Genomic DNA, 20,634 nt, shown 5'->3' on the forward strand with positions numbered 1-20,634 from the left:
TACCATGATGAGATGAAAGGTCTACATGCATTGTGAATTGCGCTCCATACTGAGATGGACTGTCTGTCCCCACCCTGAGCGTTGATTCATCATGCAGAGGCCGCAGAGAAGACAGATTTAAATATTGCATATTATTTAACAGTTCCATTTCACGCCATGCTGTTCATATAAATCATTTGTTATAATTTACCGGTTTCTCGTAGTTATTTATCCCGGGAAAAGGGAGTGGTTTTGTCCGGAAAATCTCGGTAACCGGGTTCCCGCCATTCAACCTAGTATCTACTGGTTATCTACACAGTATACTTAATAAATATTTATATGATCAACACATTAGTGATCACACACACACCTGTAGGTGAGGTCCTGGATGTGTGTGTTCAGCTTGCTGTGGCTTACTTTGCCTACTTACGCTGGGCTGTCACAGTGTCTCATGGAGGATGAGACTCCCCCTCCGCAGGTCCTGCTGCACTCCCCCCACGACGACCAGGGACCCCAGCCTCCGTCCATACTCTGGGGCCACGTCCCGAATATCACACACTCCCCCTGGTAGCACCACTGAGAGGATGGGGGGAGGATTAATAATTGGTTAAGGTTGTAGAGGTTGCAGGTCTGTAACTGTGTCAGTGAGTACGGTTACATGCACACAATAATGCAATTATTATGGATAATAAGATTAGTATAATAGTTTGATTCAACCGTTTTTCATGATTTGCAAGAAGAATGATTTCCTCAATAATCCTGTTTCCATGGACACATCTGAATTCAGGCTACCTGATGGCACTCTGATAATGCAGAAAATCTCCATCAAAATAAACGTTCTACCACAGCAACCGTGTTCTTTTTGGGAAACATATCTGGTTCTGAGTTGGGACATATAAAGTGTGTATGTGAAAACTACTTCTAAGACACATATATTCAGTTGTTCTGAACTCACTTCACTCACGGTGAAGAGGGAGACTCACTCTGCTGGCACATGAGCAGATCAAACACACCGCTGGAACGCCCATTAATAGTATGAAAGATTGCTTTACACCGATTAAGATAAGCAGAGTAAGATGTTTATATGACTATTGCATAATCTGCCTAGGTGCCATAATCAGTTTAAAATTGAATTATTACTGTGCATCTAAACGTACTCAGTGGTGCTCAGGGCTTAGAGACAGTAGAGGTTGTAGAGGTCGTAGGTCTGTAACTGTGTCAGTAGATTAAGATCCTGGGCCAGGGAAACAGGCCACTGTCCTCAGTCTCCCTCCCTCCCTCATTCACATCAGAGATGAACAATGAAGAAGAACAGAGACAGAGAGTACACAGTGGCAGAATACTTGACCACTGTGACTGACCCAAAATTAAGGAAAGCTGTGACTATGTACAGACTCAGTGAGCATAGCCTTGCTATTGAGAAAGGCAGCGATGGCAGACATGGCTCTCAAGAGAAGACAGGCTATGTGCACACTGCCCACAAAGTGAGGTGGAAACTGAGCTGCACTTCCTAACCTCCTGCCAAATGTATGACCATATTAGACACACATATTTCCCTCAGATTACACCGAACCACAAAGAATTTGAAAACGAATCCAATTTTGATAAACTCCCATATCTACTGGGTGAAATACCACAGTGTGCCATCACCGCAGCAAGATTTGTGACCTGTTGCCACAAGAAAAGGGCAACCAGTGAAGAACAAACACCATTGTAAATACAACCCGTATTTATGTTTATTTATTTGTACTTTGACCATTTGCACATCGTTACAACACTGTATATATACATTATATACAATAATTTATTATTTTGGAACTTCTGTGAGTGTAATGTTTACTGTTCATTTTTATTGTTTATTTCACTTTTGTTTATTATTTACTTCACTTGCTTTGGCAATGTTAACATATGTTTCCCATGCCAATAAATGCCCTTGATTTGAATTGAATTGAGAGGGAGAACCAGGGCACTGTCCTCATTGTCCTTGGCTCAGAGCAGAGAAAGGTAATGTACTAACACACTGTATAAACAAGATTAACACTGCAGGGAGAGGGAGAGAGAGGTCAGAGAAGGAGAGAGAGACGGCAGTGAAGAAGAAAGACGGAGAGTCCTTAAGACCTTGTCTGTGTTTCCAGTTAGACTGAAATAGCCTGGGAGAGAATGTCTTATGAGAGAGGAGCTGACACACACTACCTATCTATCACCCCACGCACCTATCAGCCTTTCACCACCTGCAAGTGTGTGTGTATGTACCTGTGTGTGTGTGTGTGTGTGTGTGTGTGTGTGTGTGTGTGTGTGTGTGTGTGTGTGTGTGTGTGTGTGTGTGTGTGTGCGTGCGTGCGTGTGTGCGTGCGTGCGTGCGTGCGTGCGTGTGTGTACCTGTGTGTACCTGTGTGTGTGTGTGTGTGTGTGTGTGTGTGACACAGAAAGCTGTGACCTTTGGGTGACATGACTACTGTACCAATGTCTAGGACAGTAGCATAATAGTCTTTCCTGGGAAACCACTTATTTTCTCCCTCTTATCTCCTTTCTTCTCCTTATCTCTCCCCCTTCTCTTTCTCTACCCCATTCTTCCCTCCCACACATCACTACTTCCTCTCTATCCTTCTCTTCCTTTCTCACCACCACCAACGCTTTCCCCTTTGTCCCCCTCCACTTCCCCCTCCCTCTCCTAACATCTCTCCCCCCCTTCCCTCTAGATGGCAGGGCCTCTCCATTACAGGCCTGGTGACAAATGGTTGACAGTCGTGTTCCTTTGAAGCCGCCCCACATCCCCCTCACCACCCACCCTCAACCCAGACAGGAGCGCGTCATCAGCCTCCCCCCAAAGCCCCCTGTCCTAAAGCCCCCTGAGCTGATCTCAACTTGGGCCCCCTGTGTAGCCCAGGACCTGGTCGGTGGCCCCCAGCTCTGAAAGGCTCCAGTCAGCAGACAGTAATGACACATGACAGCCCGACAGCCTCCTATTCTTTCCTTTTAGACCTCAGACCATCCAGTGACAATGGCCGCCGTAATCTGTGTTAAAACTGTCTCACTGTCGTCCGTCTAACCTGACCGCGGCGTGGCGAGTCACACTGGGACTAGGGTCAGTGCTATGTGGAATCCTTGGGACGTCCCTACCCTAAACTCTAAAGGCTGGTTTACAGTCCGTCTATCGTCTGTAGACAATTGCTGTAGCGACATCATGAACAGTCTATTTTCGTCTGACATCAAACTTGTCGTTATTTATTTTATTTTATTTAACCTTTATTTAACTAGGCAAGTTATGAGAAAGTATAAACACTAAAGGACAGTCTTTGCATGACATCAGCAGCCCAGGGCTCCAAATAGCATACGTGCTCTATTTTACTCCAATAAACCCATCCGTTTAAATAGATTCAGTAAATGTCAACCTAGCAAGCCAGGCAACTAAAATACATTTTCTAAACAATGTTTTTGTTTGTTGCTAGCTAGTTAGCTACCAAGTTGGCTAGCTATTTAAAATATTGACCGGAGTATAACTGACAACATCTTAACCTAAGCTATTTTTTTATTAATTATTACAGGAAAATAAACCCACAACAACATCATTATTTACAAGGTAGTGGCGAGCTTACAGAAAATAGCGTACTGCCACAGTGTGACAAAATAAAAGAAGGCCATTTTATCAGAGAATCTTTGAACTCCTACATCCTCTTGTCAGAGAAGAATTTGGTTTGGTTGCTGTGGCAGTCCGGCAACCACAACAACGGATGTTGCGACAGTCGCAGAGACTGAAGGCCAGTTTATACTTGGTCTAACGACATGTCAACATCCGCTGTCGTGGTTACCGGAATGCCACAGCAACCAGGCCAAATTCTCCTGTGACAAGATGATTCAGAAGTTCTAAAATTGAAAAATGTTTGCGGCCCCACCATGTAAAAAAAAGTGTGGTAATCGACCAATGTTTCATTTTTTAATTGGGTCTATGACAGTATATTACAAATCAGTCTGACAGCATTTCAATCTGAAATGACAAACCTATCAGAAAGATATTGGGTTCAGAAGATCATCAGGCAATAATGTTATATTTTTTATTTAGCTAGGCAAGTCAGTTAAGAAAAAAATATTATTTTCAATGACGGCCCCTGAACTGCCTTGTTCAGGGGCAGAATGGCAGATTTTTACCTTGTCAGCTTGGAGACTGGATCTAGCAACCATTCGGTTACTTTTCCAACGCTATAACCACAAGGCTACCTGCCGCCCAATGATCTTCTGTGTAGAATTGAGGGAAACAGTGAGTATGTACATGTTCCCGATGGAGCCATAATATTATGTGGCTTAAACCATTCAAAAGATAGAGCCACATTTGTAGGAAGAAAACCGAAACCGCTCTGTTGATTACAACCACATCTAGCAGCTACCGGAGGTTACTAACATAACCCCGTTTCTATGAACCAAGCGCACCTTTTCTCTCGTGACCCTATTTTCAAATCCGGCGACCCTACATCGGGTTGCGACCCGTAGTTTAGGAAACCCTGGTGTAGACTATGAGACTGCTAGTATAGACTTACCCCTTTCTCGATGCTTCCCGTCTGACACAAGGTCCCCTCAGCAGCAGGGATACTGTTGGTGACACAGCGGTTGCTTTTGCTAAGGCACCAGAGCTCTCTACACACTTCCTAGGAAAGAAGGCAAAAGCAAGTTGGTCAGAATAAAGCAATTCACTGCAGAGAGTGTATTACAAGCAGGGCAATTGCCATAGATAGAGCTGTTGAAGTGAATTAGAGATCTACTCCAAAATGTAGTGTGACTTCCCCTCCTCATCTCCTGTCCTTCATCTGCACTGAGGTGAAAGAGCTGAACAGAAGGTGAGGAGCATATCCCTGGCTGTAGGCAGCCGACATATTGGCAAACCTGGGTCAACTATAGGTTGCACAGTTTGGAGTCACTTTGGACTATTCCATAGGCTCCATTTCACCAGGCAAACTAACTCAAGCTCAGCTGAAATATGTGGAAGTAGTAGACATATGTATTTGACCCAGGTCTGATGGGGTAGCTATATATTTGACCCAGGTCTGATGGGGTAGCTATATATTTGACCCAGGTCTGATGGAGTAGCTATATATTTGACCCAGGTCTGATGGAGTAGCTATATATTTGACCCAGATCTGATGGAGTAGCTATATATTTGACCCAGGTCTGATGGAGTAGCTATATATTTGACCCAGGTCTGATGGATTAAGTCCAGTTTATGTTGAAAAGGTCAACCCATTCTACTAATGTCCCTCAGTGTTGAGGGATCTAGAGCAGCACTTGCACCTCCATACCTCAACAGAAACCGGCTAACATCAGTTCACAGAAACCACTGTTATAGGAAATCACTCTGGCACAACAGAGAGCATATCAAACTGCCCCTCAGAGAGGAGACAGTCTCAGGGAACAGAGACTGTAGACATAACAAACATATTTGTCCCACAGGAAGTTATAAAACAAACAACTTCTTCTGTTTCTACAATTTCTCCATCTTATCTCCTATCTCTTATAACAGAGGGAGAACTCTTTATGTCTGGACAGAGAGAGAGAGAGAGAGAGAGAGAGAGAGAGAGAGAGAGATAGAGAGAGAGAGAGAGAGAGAGAGAGAGAGAGAGAGAGAGAGAGAGAGAGAGAGAGAGAGAGAGATATAGAGAGAGAGAGAGAGGTAGAAAGAGAGAGAGAGAGGTAGAGAGAGAGAGAGAAAGAAAGGGAGAGACAGACAGAGAGAGAGACAGAGAGAGAGGTAGAAAGAGAGGTAGAAAGAGAGAGAGGTAGAGAGAGAGAGAGGTAGAGAGAGAGAGAGAAAGAAAGGGAGAGACAGACAGACAGAGAGAGAGACAGAGAGAGAGAGAGGGGAACGAGTGGAAGGAGAGGTAGAAAGAGAGAGATATTTGCACATCATTACAATACTGTATATAGACATACTATGACATTTGAAATGTCTTTATTCTTTTGGAACTTTGGTGAGTTTGATGTGAGAGGAGGAGATAGAGAATCTAAGTCAGAGTCACTCTGGAGTAAATGAAATTGTAAAACCGAGTGTGTGTGTAACAAGGACAGCTCTGCACAACGCTGCATTAGATTTCTCATTAAACCTCTTTGGTTCCCCCTCCGCCTCTCCACTTCAAAGGCTTTACTGGATAACTGCGTACGGCAGAGCAGAAGAGGAGCAGTGCCATGAAGAAGAGTTACGGCCCTGAGTCCAGGCTCTGACCCCACGGGTCAGTAAATAAAGTCCAGGCCCTGCTGGTCTCTATAGGTCTCATCTACTGCTGCTAGATGCTATAGATGAAAAAAAGCTGTAAACTGGCACTCCGAGTCGGCCCTGTCTCATTGCGCCACTCCCAGCTCTGCTTTCAATAAGCCCCCCCACTATTCCAACTACCTCCCCCTAACAAGCAATGTTTGTGGCTTTGAGTCGGTAACTCTTATCACGGAGTGACCCTCACCCTCCCTGCTCTTTGGCCCCCTGCCAGCACGCTCAGAGCTGCTGTAGAGGCTGAAAGGTCAGAAGCTAAACCAGGTCTAAATGAACATGTGTCCCTGGTCTGGTCTGGAGGATTTACACTATCTTTTACACTATCTTACACTATCTTTCACTATCTTTCCTGACCTTAACCTCACTCTCTTTTTACCTGCTACGTTCATTCGCCTAACCTGCTGCATAAGTTCTTCTGACCTACTATGAAAAAGTTCATTGCGGTCGTAGCTGTATTCCACCTAGATAGAACCCCTGGTGACTTCAACATTCTGAGAGTGTCAGTTAGAAATGACCATTCAATTGACCCTTCGCTAAGTCCCGCCCCTGAGTCCGACACCTTGGACACACTTACGATCACAAGCCATTGAGGGCTATGGCAAAACAGAGTTCTTTAAAAAATATATGTTTAAATGGCTAAATAATTGAACAAAGCACCAGAAGTACTTGCTACTGTGATTCCTGAAATGCAAAACCTGCTGATGGAGTATTTTTTTGTATCTGAAATTATACTTTTGTTACATTGTTTGCTAGCTCAGCTGGTTAGCTAGCTCTCAGTCTCATTGATCACCAAACATTGCTAACGCTAGCTAGCTAGCCACTTAATATAACCTGTTTTCTCAAAATGTATGTTAGCTAGCTAAGTTAGCAATGCTATTAATACACCTACCATCTGCTGTCGACATCATGATACATACAATTTGAGAGCACTAGTTAGCTCCAAAAGAGGTTATAGCTTTGACTGCATGCCAAAAGTGAATTCAGAGCCATTCAGTGGCTAGCTACACTACCAATATAATTTGACCAGGTTCCCGTGAAGCAATTGTAATAACAGTCCGACACAACATACTCAAGAGTTTCCTGATTAGCAAGGGGAGGTCTGTGTTTAATTTCATTGTGTATTAAAAACACAGTTTGAGATCATTGTGAGGGGATTTCGCCAGTGGTTGAATGGGGAATTGGGCTTCCCTAGAAAATGTTGTCCGAGGTTGCAACAGGGCTTAGTGAAGGGTCAATTAAATAAGTTCTGTGAGTCCAAAAATGTTTCACCAACTATTTCTCGGCTTCTTTTATACCATTCCACAGGAGCAAGCATTGAAACACTGAAACCGCTGCTATGCTGTCTGGTCCTTTCAGTAGGAGCAACAGTCTAACCTATCCACTGGGCTTTCTGTCCCCATTAGAACCTGGGTTGGGAATGGAGAGTTCTACTTCCAGGACAGAAACATAATGGGCACCACAACCATTGTGTGTAAGAGTGACTGCACCTCTCTTCCCCCACCATATCTTTTAGGGGTTCTCTTTAGTCTTTAGTGGCACTAAAGCAGGCTCTGCTCTGCTCTGCTTTATGTGTTGTACAGAGTAACTGTCTCCCAGATAAGAGAAGTCACCTTTCCTAGACTCTTAGAAAAAAGGGTTCCAAAAGGGTTATTCGGCTGTCCCCATAGGAGAACTCTTTTTGGTTCCAGGTAGAATCCTTTTTGGTTCCAGGTAGAATCCTTTTTGGTTCCAGGTAGAATCCTTTTTGGTTCCAGGTAGAATCCTTTTTGGTTCCAGGTAGAATCCTTTTTGGTTCCAGGTAGAATCCTTTTTGGTTCCAGGTAGAACTACCCAAAAGGGTTATTCAAAGGATCCCCTATGGGGACAGAACTAGATAGCACCTTTTCTTCTAAAAGTGTAACATCAACTCTGAAAGCAAACTACACATCCAGTCATAGATATTTTACTTGTTTCTATGGTTACATGGGTTTGATCAGCGAGCTCTTAATTAAATACAACTCTTTACTAGACATCTGGCTGACTGAGTGAAATAGATCTGATTCCAGATCAGAATCCAGAATCCTAGCAGATAAAAGAGTAGATTCTAGAAGCAGCCCGGCGCAGAACAGCTGAGCCAGGCTCTGGAGGAATGCTTTACTTTTATAAATGTCTGTCTTTCATGCTGATCTAAAACCACAATTAAGAGCTTAAGAGACAAAATGACAGGGTTTAATTTGGGGCCTGTGGTAATCTGCTGTCAGATATTTCTTTCAATGAAACAAAATAAACTCTCTTGATCTCGGCTAATGGTAGACTCTTTTTCTGTCCTTATTGGTTCATTAATTCTTTGTGGCTTTGATTCAACATCTCCTGTTTCTGTGGCATGGTTTAGTTCTCCCTCTGCTCGTGTCTCTTTATTTACCTTGGGTTGTTATTCTACAAGGTTGTGGGAGGGGGGAGGGTAATCATTAGCATTCCATGAAACTGTGGTGTGTGTGTGTGTGTGTGTGTGTGTGTGTGTGTGTGTGTGTGTGTGTGTGTGTGTGTGTGTGTGTGTGTGTGTGTGTGTGTGTGTGTGTGTGTGTGTGTGTGTGTGTGTGTGTGTGTGTGTGTAAAAACCTCCCTCATCAGACCCGTGATGAGACGCCTCTACCCCATGTGCTAATAAAACAATGATGTCTCCTTCTGGTGATATGAAGATAACACCCTTAACCCTGATTATGATAATAACACCCTGATTATGATAATAACACCCTGATTATGATAATAACACCCTGATTATGATGATAACACCCTGATTATGATAATAAATGATGATGATAACACCCTGATTATGATAATAAATGATGATGATAACACCCTGATTATGATAATAACACCCTGATTATGATGCTAACACCCTGATTATGATAATAACACCCTAATTATGATGTTAACACCCTGATTATGATAATAACACCCTTATTATGATAATAACACCCTGATTATGATGATAACACCCTAATTATGATAATAACACCCTGATTTTTGACAATAACACCCTGATTGATAATAACACCTCGATTATGACAATAACACCCTAATTATGATAATAACACCCTGATTGATATTAACACCCTGATTATGATGATAACACCCTGATTATGATAATAACATCCTAATTTTGACAATAACACCCTGATTGATAATAACACATTGATTATGACGATAACACCCTGATTATGATAATAACACCCTGATTATGATGATAACACCCTGATTATGATAATAACACCCTGATTGATAATAACACCCTAATTATGATGATAACACCCTGATTATGGTGATAACACCCTGATTATGATGATAACACCCTGATTATGATGATAACACCCTGATTATGATAATAACACCCTAATTATGATTTAAACACCCTGATTATGATAATAACACCCTGATTATGATAATAACACCCTGATTATGATGATAACACCCTAATTATGATGATAACACCCTGATTATGATAATAACACCCTGATTGATAATAACACCCTGATTATGATGATAACCCCCTGATTATGATGATAACACCCTGATTATGATAATAACACCCTGATTGATAATAACACCCTAATTATGATGATAACACCCTGATTATGATAATAAATTATGATAATAACGCCCCGATTATGATAATAACACCCTGATTATGATGATAACACCCCGATTATGATAATAACACCGTAATTATGATGATAACACCCTGATTATGATAATAACACCCTGATTATGATAATAAATTATGATAATAACGCCCTGATTATGATAATAACACCCTGATTATGATGATAACACCCCGATTATGATGATAACACCCTAATTATGATGATAATACCCTGATTATGATAATAACACCCTGATTATGATAATAACACCCTGATTGATAATAACACCCTGATTATGATGATAACACCCTGATTATGATAATAACACCCTGATTTTGACGATAACACCCTGATTGATAATAACACCTAGATTATGACAATAACACCCTAATTATGATAATAACACCCTGATTGATAATAACACCCTGATTATGATGATAACACCCTGATTATGATAATAACACCCTGATTTTGACAATAACACCCTGATTGATAATAACACATCGATTATGACGATAACATCCTGATTATGATAATAACACCCTGATTATGATAATAACACCCTGATTATGATGATAACACCCTGATTATGATAATAACACCCTGATTGATAATAACACCCTAATTATGATGATAACACCCTGATTATGATAATAACACCCTAATTATGATAATAACGCCCTGATTATGATGATATACCCTGATTATGATAATAACACCCTGATTGATAATAACACCCTAATTATGATGATAACACCCTGATTGATAATAACACCCTAATTATGATGATAACACCCTGATTATGATAATAACACCTCGATTATGAAGATAATACCCTGATTATGACGATAACACCCTAATTAGGATGATAACACCCTGATTATGATAATAACACCCTGATTATGATGATAACACCCCTAACCCTGATTATGATCAACTATTCCCTTAACAGCATGGTCCTCCGATGTAGGGGAGAGAGACTGTATGCATACTGTAGAGTCGGAGAGACGCAGGTTTCTTACCCCATATTTGCACTGTCGTGAAGAGGCTCCGTACTGGAAGCGACACTGCTCGTCTGCGTCGTACACCTGCCCCGGGGCCACTGTTGGGTACAGGAAGTCTCGTTTCAGAGGTTCATTGTCCAGACACGTCCCCCGACCTGAGCTGTCAAAAAAACAAACCTACAATAGGATTGTTTCTTACACACCACACCCACAGAGCCTACCGCGCGGGTTCCCAAACCTTCCTCCAGTACCCCCCAGCCGTTCAAGGCTTCCTCTCCTCCAGTACCCCCCAGCAGTTCAAGGCTAGCTCTCCTCCAGTACCCCCCAGCCGTTCAAGGCTAGCTCTCCTCCAGTACCCCCCAGCCGTTCAAGGCTATCTCTCCTCCAGTACCCCCCAGCCGCTCAAGGCTATCTCTCCTCCAGTACCCCCTAGCCGTTCAAGGCTATCTCTCCTCCAGTACCCCCCAGCCGTTCAAGGCTATCTCTCCTCCAGTACCCCCCAGCCATTCAAGGCTAGCTCTCCTCCAGTACCCCCCAGCCGTTCAAGGCTAGCTCTCCTCCAGTATCCCCCAGCCGTTCAAGGCTAGCTCTCCTCCAGTACCCCCTAGCCGTTCAAGGCTAGCTCTCCTCCAGTACCCCCTAGCCGTTCAAGGCTAGCTCTCCTCCAGTACCCCCTAGCCGTTCAAGGCTAGCTCTCCTCCAGTACCCCCTAGCCGTTCAAGGCTAGCTCTCCTCCAGTACCCCCTAGCCGTTCAAGGCTAGCTCTCCTCCAGTACCCCCCAGCCGTTCAAGGCTAACTCTCCTCCAGTACCTCCCAGCCGTTCAAGGCTATCTCTCCTCCAGTACCCCCCAGCCGTTCAAGGCTATCTCTCCTCCAGTACCCCCCAGCCGTTCAAGGCTAGCTCTCCTCCAGTACCCCCCAGCCGTTCAAGGCTATCTCTCCTCCAGTACCCCCAAGCCGTTCAAGGCTATCTCTCCTCCAGTACCCCCCACCCGTTTAAGGCTAGCTCTCCTCCAGTATCCCCCAGACATTCAAGGCTAGCTCTCCAGGTCTGTTCCAGGTCTACCACACCTTATTGGACTAATCAAAGGCTTGATGATTAGTTGACTAGTGGAATCAGGTGTGCTAGCGTTGGAAAAGATCAAATAAGTGGAATGGCTCAGGGAGAGTTTTGGAAACACGGGGCTAAGTATAGACGGAAGATACTAGCTACTAGTATATATACTGCAGCCCTCCATGACCAGGAGAGAGGATCACTGGTTAAGCAACATAACATCAATCCTTTCCTTTACAGGCCACCTCTCACCCTATACTGCACACATTCTTTCACAATTCCACCACAATGACTTAAAATGACTTATGATGAAAATACAGTTTATATCAACCCTAGTCACACCTGTCTTGTATGGTTTCAATTGTGTGGCAGTGCATCATTCATGTGTCAAAACAGAGAGGAACCCTTGTCTGCCTCTAACCTTATAGAAAGAGTGAAGGGGGAGAAGTCTGCCTCTAACCTTATAGATAGAGTGAAGGGGGAGAAGTCTCCCTCCAACCTTATAGATAAAGTGAAGGGGGAGAAGTCTCCCTATAACCTTATAGATAAAGTGAAGGAGGAGAGGTCTGCCTCTAACCTTATAGATAGAGTGAAGGGGGAGAAGTCTGCCTCTAACCTTATAGATAAAGTGTAAGGGGAGAAGTCTCCCTCTAACCTTATAGATAAAGTGTAGGGGGAGAAGTCTCCCTCTAACCTTATAGATAAAGTGAAGGGGGAGAAGTCTGCCTCTAACCTTATAGATAGAGTGAGGGGGGAGAAGTCTGCCTCTAACCTTATAGATAGAGTGAAGGGGGAGAAGTCTGCCTCTAACCTTATAGATAGAGTGAAGGGGGAGAAGTCTCCGTCTAACCTTATAGATAAAGTGAAGGAGGAGAAGTCTGCCTCTAACCTTATAGATAGACTGAAAGGGGAGAAGTCTGCCTCTAACCTTATAGATAGAGTGAAGGGGGAGAAGTCTGCCTCTAACCTTATAGATAGAGTGAAGGGGGAGAAGTCTGCCTCTAACCTTATAGATAGAGTGAAGGGGGAGAAGTCTGCCTCTAACCTTATAGATAGAGTGAAGGGGGAGAAGTCTGCCTCTAACCTTATAGATAGAGTGAGGGGGGAGAAGTCTGCCTCTAACCTTATAGATAGAGTGAGGGGGGAGAAGTCTGCCTCTAACCTTATAGATAGAGTGAAGGGGGAGAAGTCTGCCTCTAACCTTATAGATAGAGTGAGGGGGGAGAAGTCTGCCTCTAACCTTATAGATAGAGTGAAGGGGGAGACGTCTGCCTCTAACCTTATAGATAGAGTGAGGGGGGAGAAGTCTGCCTCTAACCTTATAGATAGAGTGAAGGGGGAGAAGTCTCCCTCTAACCTTATAGATAAAGTGAAGGAGGAGAAGTCTGCCTCTAACCTTATAGATAGAGTGAAGGGGGAGAAGTCTGCCTCTAACCTTATAGATAGAGTGAGGGGGGAGAAGTCTGCCTCTAACCTTATAGAAAGAGTGAAGGGGGAGAAGTCTGCCTCTAACCTTATAGATAAAGTGAAGGGGGAGAAGTCTCCCTCTAACCCTATAGATAGAGTGAAGGGGGAGAAGTCTGCCTCTAAACTTATAGATAGAGTGAAGGGGGAGAAGTCTGCCTCTGACCTTATAGATAGAGTGAAGGGGGAGAAGTCTGCCTCTAACCTTATAGATAAAGTGAAGGGGGAGAAGTCTGCCTCTAACCTTATAGATAGAGTGAGGGGGGAGAAGTCTGCCTCTAACCTTATAGATAGAGTGAGGGGGGAGAAGTCTGCCTCTAACCTTATAGATAGAGTGAAGGGGGAGAAGTCTGCCTCTAACCTTATAGATAGAGTGAAGGGGGAGAAGTCTGCCTCTAACCTTATAGATAGAGTGAAGGGGGAGAAGTCTGCCTCTAACCTTATAGATAGAGTGAAGGGGGAGAAGTCTGCCTCTAACCTTATAGATAGAGTGAAGGGGGAGAAGTCTGCCTCTAACCTTATAGATAAAGTGAAGGGGGAGAAGTCTCCCTCTAACCTTATAGATAAAGTGAAGGGGGAGAAGTCTGCCTCTAACCTTATAGATAGAGTGAGGGGGGAGAAGTCTGCCTCTAACCTTATAGATAGAGTGAAGGGGGAGAAGTCTGCCTCTAACCTTATAGATAGAGTGAAGGGGGAGAAGTCTGCCTCTAACCTTATAGATAGAGTGAGGGGAGAGAAGTCTGCCTCTAACCTTATAGATAGAGTGAGGGGGGAGAAGTTTGCCTCTAACCTTATAGATAGAGTGAAGGGGGAGAAGTCTGCCTCTAACCTTATAGATAGAGTGAAGGGGGAGAAGTCTGCCTCTAACCTTATAGATAGAGTGAAGGGGGAGAAGTCTGCCTCTAACCTTATAGATAGAGTGAAGGGGGAGAAGTCTGCCTCTAACCTTATAGATAGAGTGAGGGGGGAGAAGTCTGCCTCTAACCTTATAGATAGAGTGAAGGGGGAGAAGTCTGCCTCTAACCTTATAGATAGAGTGAAGGGGGAGAAGTCTCCCTCTAACCTTATAGATAAAGTGAAGGGGGAGAAGTCTGCCTCTAACCTTATAGATAAAGTGAAGGAGGAGAAGTCTGCCTCTAACCTTATAGATAGAGTGAAGGGGGAGAAGTCTGCCTCTAACCTTATAGATAGAGTGAGGGGGGAGAAGTCTGCCTCTAACCTTATAGATAGAGTGAAGGGGGAGAAGTCTGCCTCTAACCTTATAGATAGAGTGAAGGGGGAGAAGTCTGCCTCTAACCTTATAGATAGAGTGAAGGGGGAGAAGTCTGCCTCTAACCTTATAGATAGAGTGAAGGGGGAGAAGTCTGCCTCTAACCTTATAGATAGAGTGAAGGGGGAGAAGTCTGCCTCTAACCTTATAGATAGAGTGAAGGGGGAGAAGTCTGCCTCTAACCTTATAGATAGAGTGAAGGGGGAGAAGTCTGCCTCTAACCTTATAGATAGAGTGAAGGGGGAGAAGTCTGCCTCTAACCTTATAGATAGAGTGAGGGGGAGAAGTCTGCCTCTAACCTTATAGATAGAGTGAGGGGGGAGAAGTCTGCCTCTAACCTTATAGATAGAGTGAAGGGGGAGAAGTCTGCCTCTAACCTTATAGATAGAGTGAAGGGGGAGAAGTCTCCCTCTAACCTTATAGATAGAGTGAAGGGGGAGAAGTCTGCCTCTAACCTTATAGATAGAGTGAAGGGGGAGAAGTCTGCCTCTAACCTTATAGATAGAGTGAAGGGGGAGAAGTCTGCCTCTAACCTTATAGATAAAGTGAAGGGGGAGAAGTCTCCCTCTAACCTTATAGATAAAGTGAAGGGGGAGAAGTCTGCCTCTAACCTTATAGATAGAGTGAGGGGGGAGAAGTCTGCCTCTAACCTTATAGATAGAGTGAAGGGGGAGAAGTCTGCCTCTAACCTTATAGATAGAGTGAAGGGGGAGAAGTCTGCCTCTAACCTTATAGATAGAGTGAGGGGGAGAAGTCTGCCTCTAACCTTATAGATAGAGTGAAGGGGGAGAAGTCTGCCTCTAACCTTATAGATAGAGTGAAGGGGGAGAAGTCTGCCTCTAACCTTATAGATAGAGTGAAGGGGGAGAAGTCTGCCTCTAACCTTATAGATAGAGTGAAGGGGGAGAAGTCTGCCTCTAACCTTATAGATAGAGTGAAGGGGGAGAAGTCTGCCTCTAACCTTATAGATAGAGTGAAGGGGGAGAAGTCTGCCTCTAACCTTATAGATAGAGTGAAGGGGGAGAAGTCTGCCTCTAACCTTATAGATAGAGTGAAGGGGGAGAAGTCTGCCTCTAACCTTATAGATAGAGTGAAGGGGGAGAAGTCTGCCTCTAACCTTATAGATAGAGTGAGGGGGGAGAAGTCTGCCTCTAACCTTATAGATAGAGTGAAGGGGGAGAAGTCTGCCTCTAACCTTATAGATAGAGTGAAGGGGGAGAAGTCTGCCTCTAACCTTATAGATAGAGTGAAGGGGGAGAAGTCTGCCTCTAACCTTATAGATAGAGTGAAGGGGGAGAAGTCTGCCTCTAACCTTATAGATAGAGTGAGGGGGGAGAAGTCTGCCTCTAACCTTATAGATAGAGTGAGGGGGAGAAGTCTGCCTCTAACCTTATAGATAGAGTGAAGGGGGAGAAGTCTGCCTCTAACCTTATAGATAGAGTGAAGGGGGAGAAGTCTGCCTCTAACCTTATAGATAGAGTGAAGGGGGAGAAGTCTGCCTCTAACCTTATAGATAGAGTGAGGGGGGAGAAGTCTGCCTCTAACCTTATAGATAGAGTGAAGGGGGAGAAGTCTGCCTCTAACCTTATAGATAGAGTGAAGGGGGAGAAGTCTGCCTCTAACCTTATAGATAAAGTGAAGGGGGAGAAGTCTGCCTCTAACCTTATAGATAGAGTGAAGGGGGAGAAGTCTGCCTCTAACCTTATAGATAGAGTGAAGGGGGAGAAGTCTGCCTCTAACCTTATAGATAGAGTGAGGGGGGAGAAGTCTGCCTCTAACCTTATAGATAGAGTGAAGGGGGAGAAGTCTGCCTCTAACCTTATAGATAGAGTGAAGGGGGAGAAGTCTGCCTCTAACCTTATAGATAGAGTGAAGGGGGAGAAGTCTGCCTCTAACCTTATAGATAGAGTGAAGGGGGAGAAGTCTGCCTCTAACCTTATAGATAGAGTGAAGGGGGAGAAGTCTGCCTCTAACCTTATAGATAGAGTGAAGGGGGAGAAGTCTGCCTCTAACCTTATAGATAGAGTGAAGGGGGAGAAGTCTGCCTCTAACCTTATAGATAGAGTGAGGGGGGAGAAGTCTGCCTCTAACCTTATAGATAGAGTGAAGGGGGAGAAGTCTGCCTCTAACCTTATAGATAGAGTGAAGGGGGAGAAGTCTGCCTCTAACCTTATAGATAGAGTGAAGGGGGAGAAGTCTGCCTCTAACCTTATAGATAGAGTGAGGGGGGAGAAGTCTGCCTCTAACCTTATAGATAGAGTGAAGGGGGAGAAGTCTGCCTCTAACCTTATAGATAGAGTGAAGGGGGAGAAGTCTGCCTCTAACCTTATAGATAGAGTGAAGGGGGAGAAGTCTGCCTCTAACCTTATAGATAGAGTGAAGGGGGAGAAGTCTGCCTCTAACCTTATAGATAGAGTGAAGGGGGGAGAAGTCTGCCTCTAACCTTATAGATAGAGTGAAGGGGGAGAAGTCTGCCTCTAACCTTATAGATAGAGTGAAGGGGGAGAAGTCTGCCTCTAACCTTATAGATAGAGTGAAGGGGGAGAAGTCTGCCTCTAACCTTATAGATAGAGTGAAGGGGGAGAAGTCTGCCTCTAACCTTATAGATAGAGTGAAGGGGGAGAAGTCTGCCTCTAACCTTATAGATAGAGTGAAGGGGGAGAAGTCTGCCTCTAACCTTATAGATAGAGTGAGGGGGGAGAAGTCTGCCTCTAACCTTATAGATAGAGTGAAGGGGGAGAAGTCTGCCTCTAACCTTATAGATAGAGTGAAGGGGGAGAAGTCTGCCTCTAACCTTATAGATAGAGTGAAGGGGGAGAAGTCTCCCTCTAACCTTATAGATAAAGTGAAGGGGGAGAAGTCTGCCTCTAACCTTATAGATAGAGTGAAGGGGGAGAAGTCTGCCTCTAACCTTATAGATAGAGTGAAGGGGGAGAAGTCTGCCTCTAACCTTATAGATAGAGTGAAGGGGGAGAAGTCTGCCTCTAACCTTATAGATAAAGTGAAGGGGGAGAAGTCTGCCTCTAACCTTATAGATAGAGTGAAGGGGGAGAAGTCTGCCTCTAACCTTATAGATAGAGTGAAGGGGGAGAAGTCTGCCTCTAACCTTATAGATAGAGTGAAGGGGGAGAAGTCTGCCTCTAACCTTATAGATAGAGTGAAGGGGGAGAAGTCTGCCTCTAACCTTATAGATAGAGTGAAGGGGGAGAAGTCTGCCTCTAACCTTATAGATAGAGTGAAGGGGGAGAAGTCTGCCTCTAACCTTATAGATAGAGTGAAGGGGGAGAAGTCTGCCTCTAACCTTATAGATAGAGTGAAGGGGGAGAAGTCTGCCTCTAACCTTATAGATAGAGTGAGGGGGGAGAAGTCTGCCTCTAACCTTATAGATAGAGTGAAGGGGGAGAAGTCTGCCTCTAACCTTATAGATAGAGTGAAGGGGGAGAAGTCTGCCTCTAACCTTATAGATAGAGTGAAGGGGGAGAAGTCTGCCTCTAACCTTATAGATAGAGTGAAGGGGGAGAAGTCTGCCTCTAACCTTATAGATAGAGTGAAGGGGGAGAAGTCTGCCTCTAACCTTATAGATAGAGTGAAGGGGGAGAAGTCTGCCTCTAACCTTATAGATAGAGTGAGGGGGGAGAAGTCTGCCTCTAACCTTATAGATAGAGTGAAGGGGGAGAAGTCTGCCTCTAACCTTATAGATAGAGTGAAGGGGGAGAAGTCTGCCTCTAACCTTATAGATAGAGTGAAGGGGGAGAAGTCTGCCTCTAACCTTATAGATAGAGTGAAGGGGGAGAAGTCTGCCTCTAACCTTATAGATAGAGTGAAGGGGGAGAAGTCTGCCTCTAACCTTATAGATAGAGTGAAGGGGGAGAAGTCTGCCTCTAACCTTATAGATAGAGTGAAGGGGGAGAAGTCTGCCTCTAACCTTATAGATAGAGTGAAGGGGGAGAAGTCTGCCTCTAACCTTATAGATAGAGTGAAGGGGGAGAAGTCTGCCTCTAACCTTATAGATAGAGTGAAGGGGGAGAAGTCTGCCTCTAACCTTATAGATAGAGTGAAGGGGGAGAAGTCTGCCTCTAACCTTATAGATAGAGTGAGGGGGGAGAAGTCTGCCTCTAACCTTATAGATAGAGTGAGGGGGGAGAAGTCTGCCTCTAACCTTATAGATAGAGTGAAGGGGGAGAAGTCTGCCTCTAACCTTATAGATAGAGTGAAGGGGGAGAAGTCTCCCTCTAACCTTATAGATAAAGTGAAGGGGGAGAAGTCTGCCTCTAACCTTATAGATAGAGTGAAGGGGGAGAAGTCTGCCTCTAACCTTATAGATAGAGTGAAGGGGGAGAAGTCTGCCTCTAACCTTATAGATAGAGTGAAGGGGGAGAAGTCTGCCTCTAACCTTATAGATAGAGTGAAGGGGGAGAAGTCTGCCTCTAACCTTATAGATAGAGTGAGGGGGGAGAAGTCTGCCTCTAACCTTATAGATAGAGTGAAGGGGGAGAAGTCTGCCTCTAACCTTATAGATAGAGTGAAGGGGGAGAAGTCTCCCTCTAACCTTATAGATAGAGTGAAGGGGGAGAAGTCTGCCTCTAACCTTATAGATAGAGTGAAGGGGGAGAAGTCTGCCTCTAACCTTATAGATAGAGTGAAGGGGGAGAAGTCTGCCTCTAACCTTATAGATAGAGTGAGGGGGGAGAAGTCTGCCTCTAACCTTATAGATAGAGTGAAGGGGGAGAAGTCTGCCTCTAACCTTATAGATAGAGTGAAGGGGGAGAAGTCTGCCTCTAACCTTATAGATAGAGTGAGGGGGGAGAAGTCTGCCTCTAACCTTATAGATAAAGTGAAGGGGGAGAAGTCTGCCTCTAACCTTATAGATAGAGTGAAGGGGGAGAAGTCTGCCTCTAACCTTATAGATAGAGTGAAGGGGGAGAAGTCTCCCTCTAACCTTATAGATAAAGTGAAGGGGGAGAAGTCTGCCTCTAACCTTATAGATAGAGTGAGGGGGGAGAAGTCTGCCTCTAACCTTATAGATAGAGTGAAGGGGGAGAAGTCTGCCTCTAACCTTATAGATAGAGTGAAGGGGGAGAAGTCTGCCTCTAACCTTATAGATAGAGTGAAGGGGGAGAAGTCTGCCTCTAACCTTATAGATAGAGTGAAGGGGGAGAAGTCTGCCTCTAACCTTATAGATAGAGTGAGGGGGGAGAAGTCTGCCTCTAACCTTATAGATAGAGTGAAGGGGGAGAAGTCTGCCTCTAACCTTATAGATAGAGTGAAGGGGGAGAAGTCTGCCTCTAACCTTATAGATAGAGTGAAGGGGGAGAAGTCTGCCTCTAACCTTATAGATAGAGTGAAGGGGGAGAAGTCTGCCTCTAACCTTATAGATAGAGTGAAGGGGGAGAAGTCTGCCTCTAACCTTATAGATAGAGTGAAGGGGGAGAAGTCTGCCTCTAACCTTATAGATAGAGTGAAGGGGGAGAAGTCTGCCTCTAACCTTATAGATAGAGTGAAGGGGGAGAAGTCTGCCTCTAACCTTATAGATAGAGTGAAGGGGGAGAAGTCTGCCTCTAACCTTATAGATAGAGTGAAGGGGGAGAAGTCTGCCTCTAACCTTATAGATAGAGTGAAGGGGGAGAAGTCTGCCTCTAACCTTATAGATAGAGTGAAGGGGGAGAAGTCTGCCTCTAACCTTATAGATAGAGTGAAGGGGGAGAAGTCTGCCTCTAACCTTATAGATAGAGTGAAGGGGGAGAAGTCTGCCTCTAACCTTATAGATAGAGTGAGGGGGGAGAAGTCTGCCTCTAACCTTATAGATAGAGTGAAGGGGGAGAAGTCTGCCTCTAACCTTATAGATAGAGTGAAGGGGGAGAAGTCTGCCTCTAACCTTATAGATAGAGTGAAGGGGGAGAAGTCTGCCTCTAACCTTATAGATAGAGTGAAGGGGGAGAAGTCTGCCTCTAACCTTATAGATAGAGTGAAGGGGGAGAAGTCTGCC

General features: G+C 44.4%; 1 protein-coding gene across 1 annotated transcript in view; it reads right to left on the reverse strand.

Annotated features, from left to right (window-relative positions):
- LOC129811817 (A disintegrin and metalloproteinase with thrombospondin motifs 6-like) overlaps positions 1-20,634 on the reverse strand; it is a 194,233-nt gene that overhangs the window by 87,144 nt on the left and 86,455 nt on the right. The window contains exons 11-13 of the mRNA XM_055863455.1: positions 10,878-11,019; positions 4,512-4,619; positions 410-555 (exon numbers count right to left, since the gene is read on the reverse strand). Of these exons, the coding sequence (XP_055719430.1) occupies positions 410-555; positions 4,512-4,619; positions 10,878-11,019 (396 nt within the window). The remainder of the gene's footprint in view (positions 1-409; positions 556-4,511; positions 4,620-10,877; positions 11,020-20,634) is intronic.

This window comes from Salvelinus fontinalis, chromosome 2 (genome assembly GCF_029448725.1).
Source record: "Salvelinus fontinalis isolate EN_2023a chromosome 2, ASM2944872v1, whole genome shotgun sequence".
Lineage (NCBI taxonomy): Eukaryota > Metazoa > Chordata > Actinopteri > Salmoniformes > Salmonidae > Salvelinus > Salvelinus fontinalis.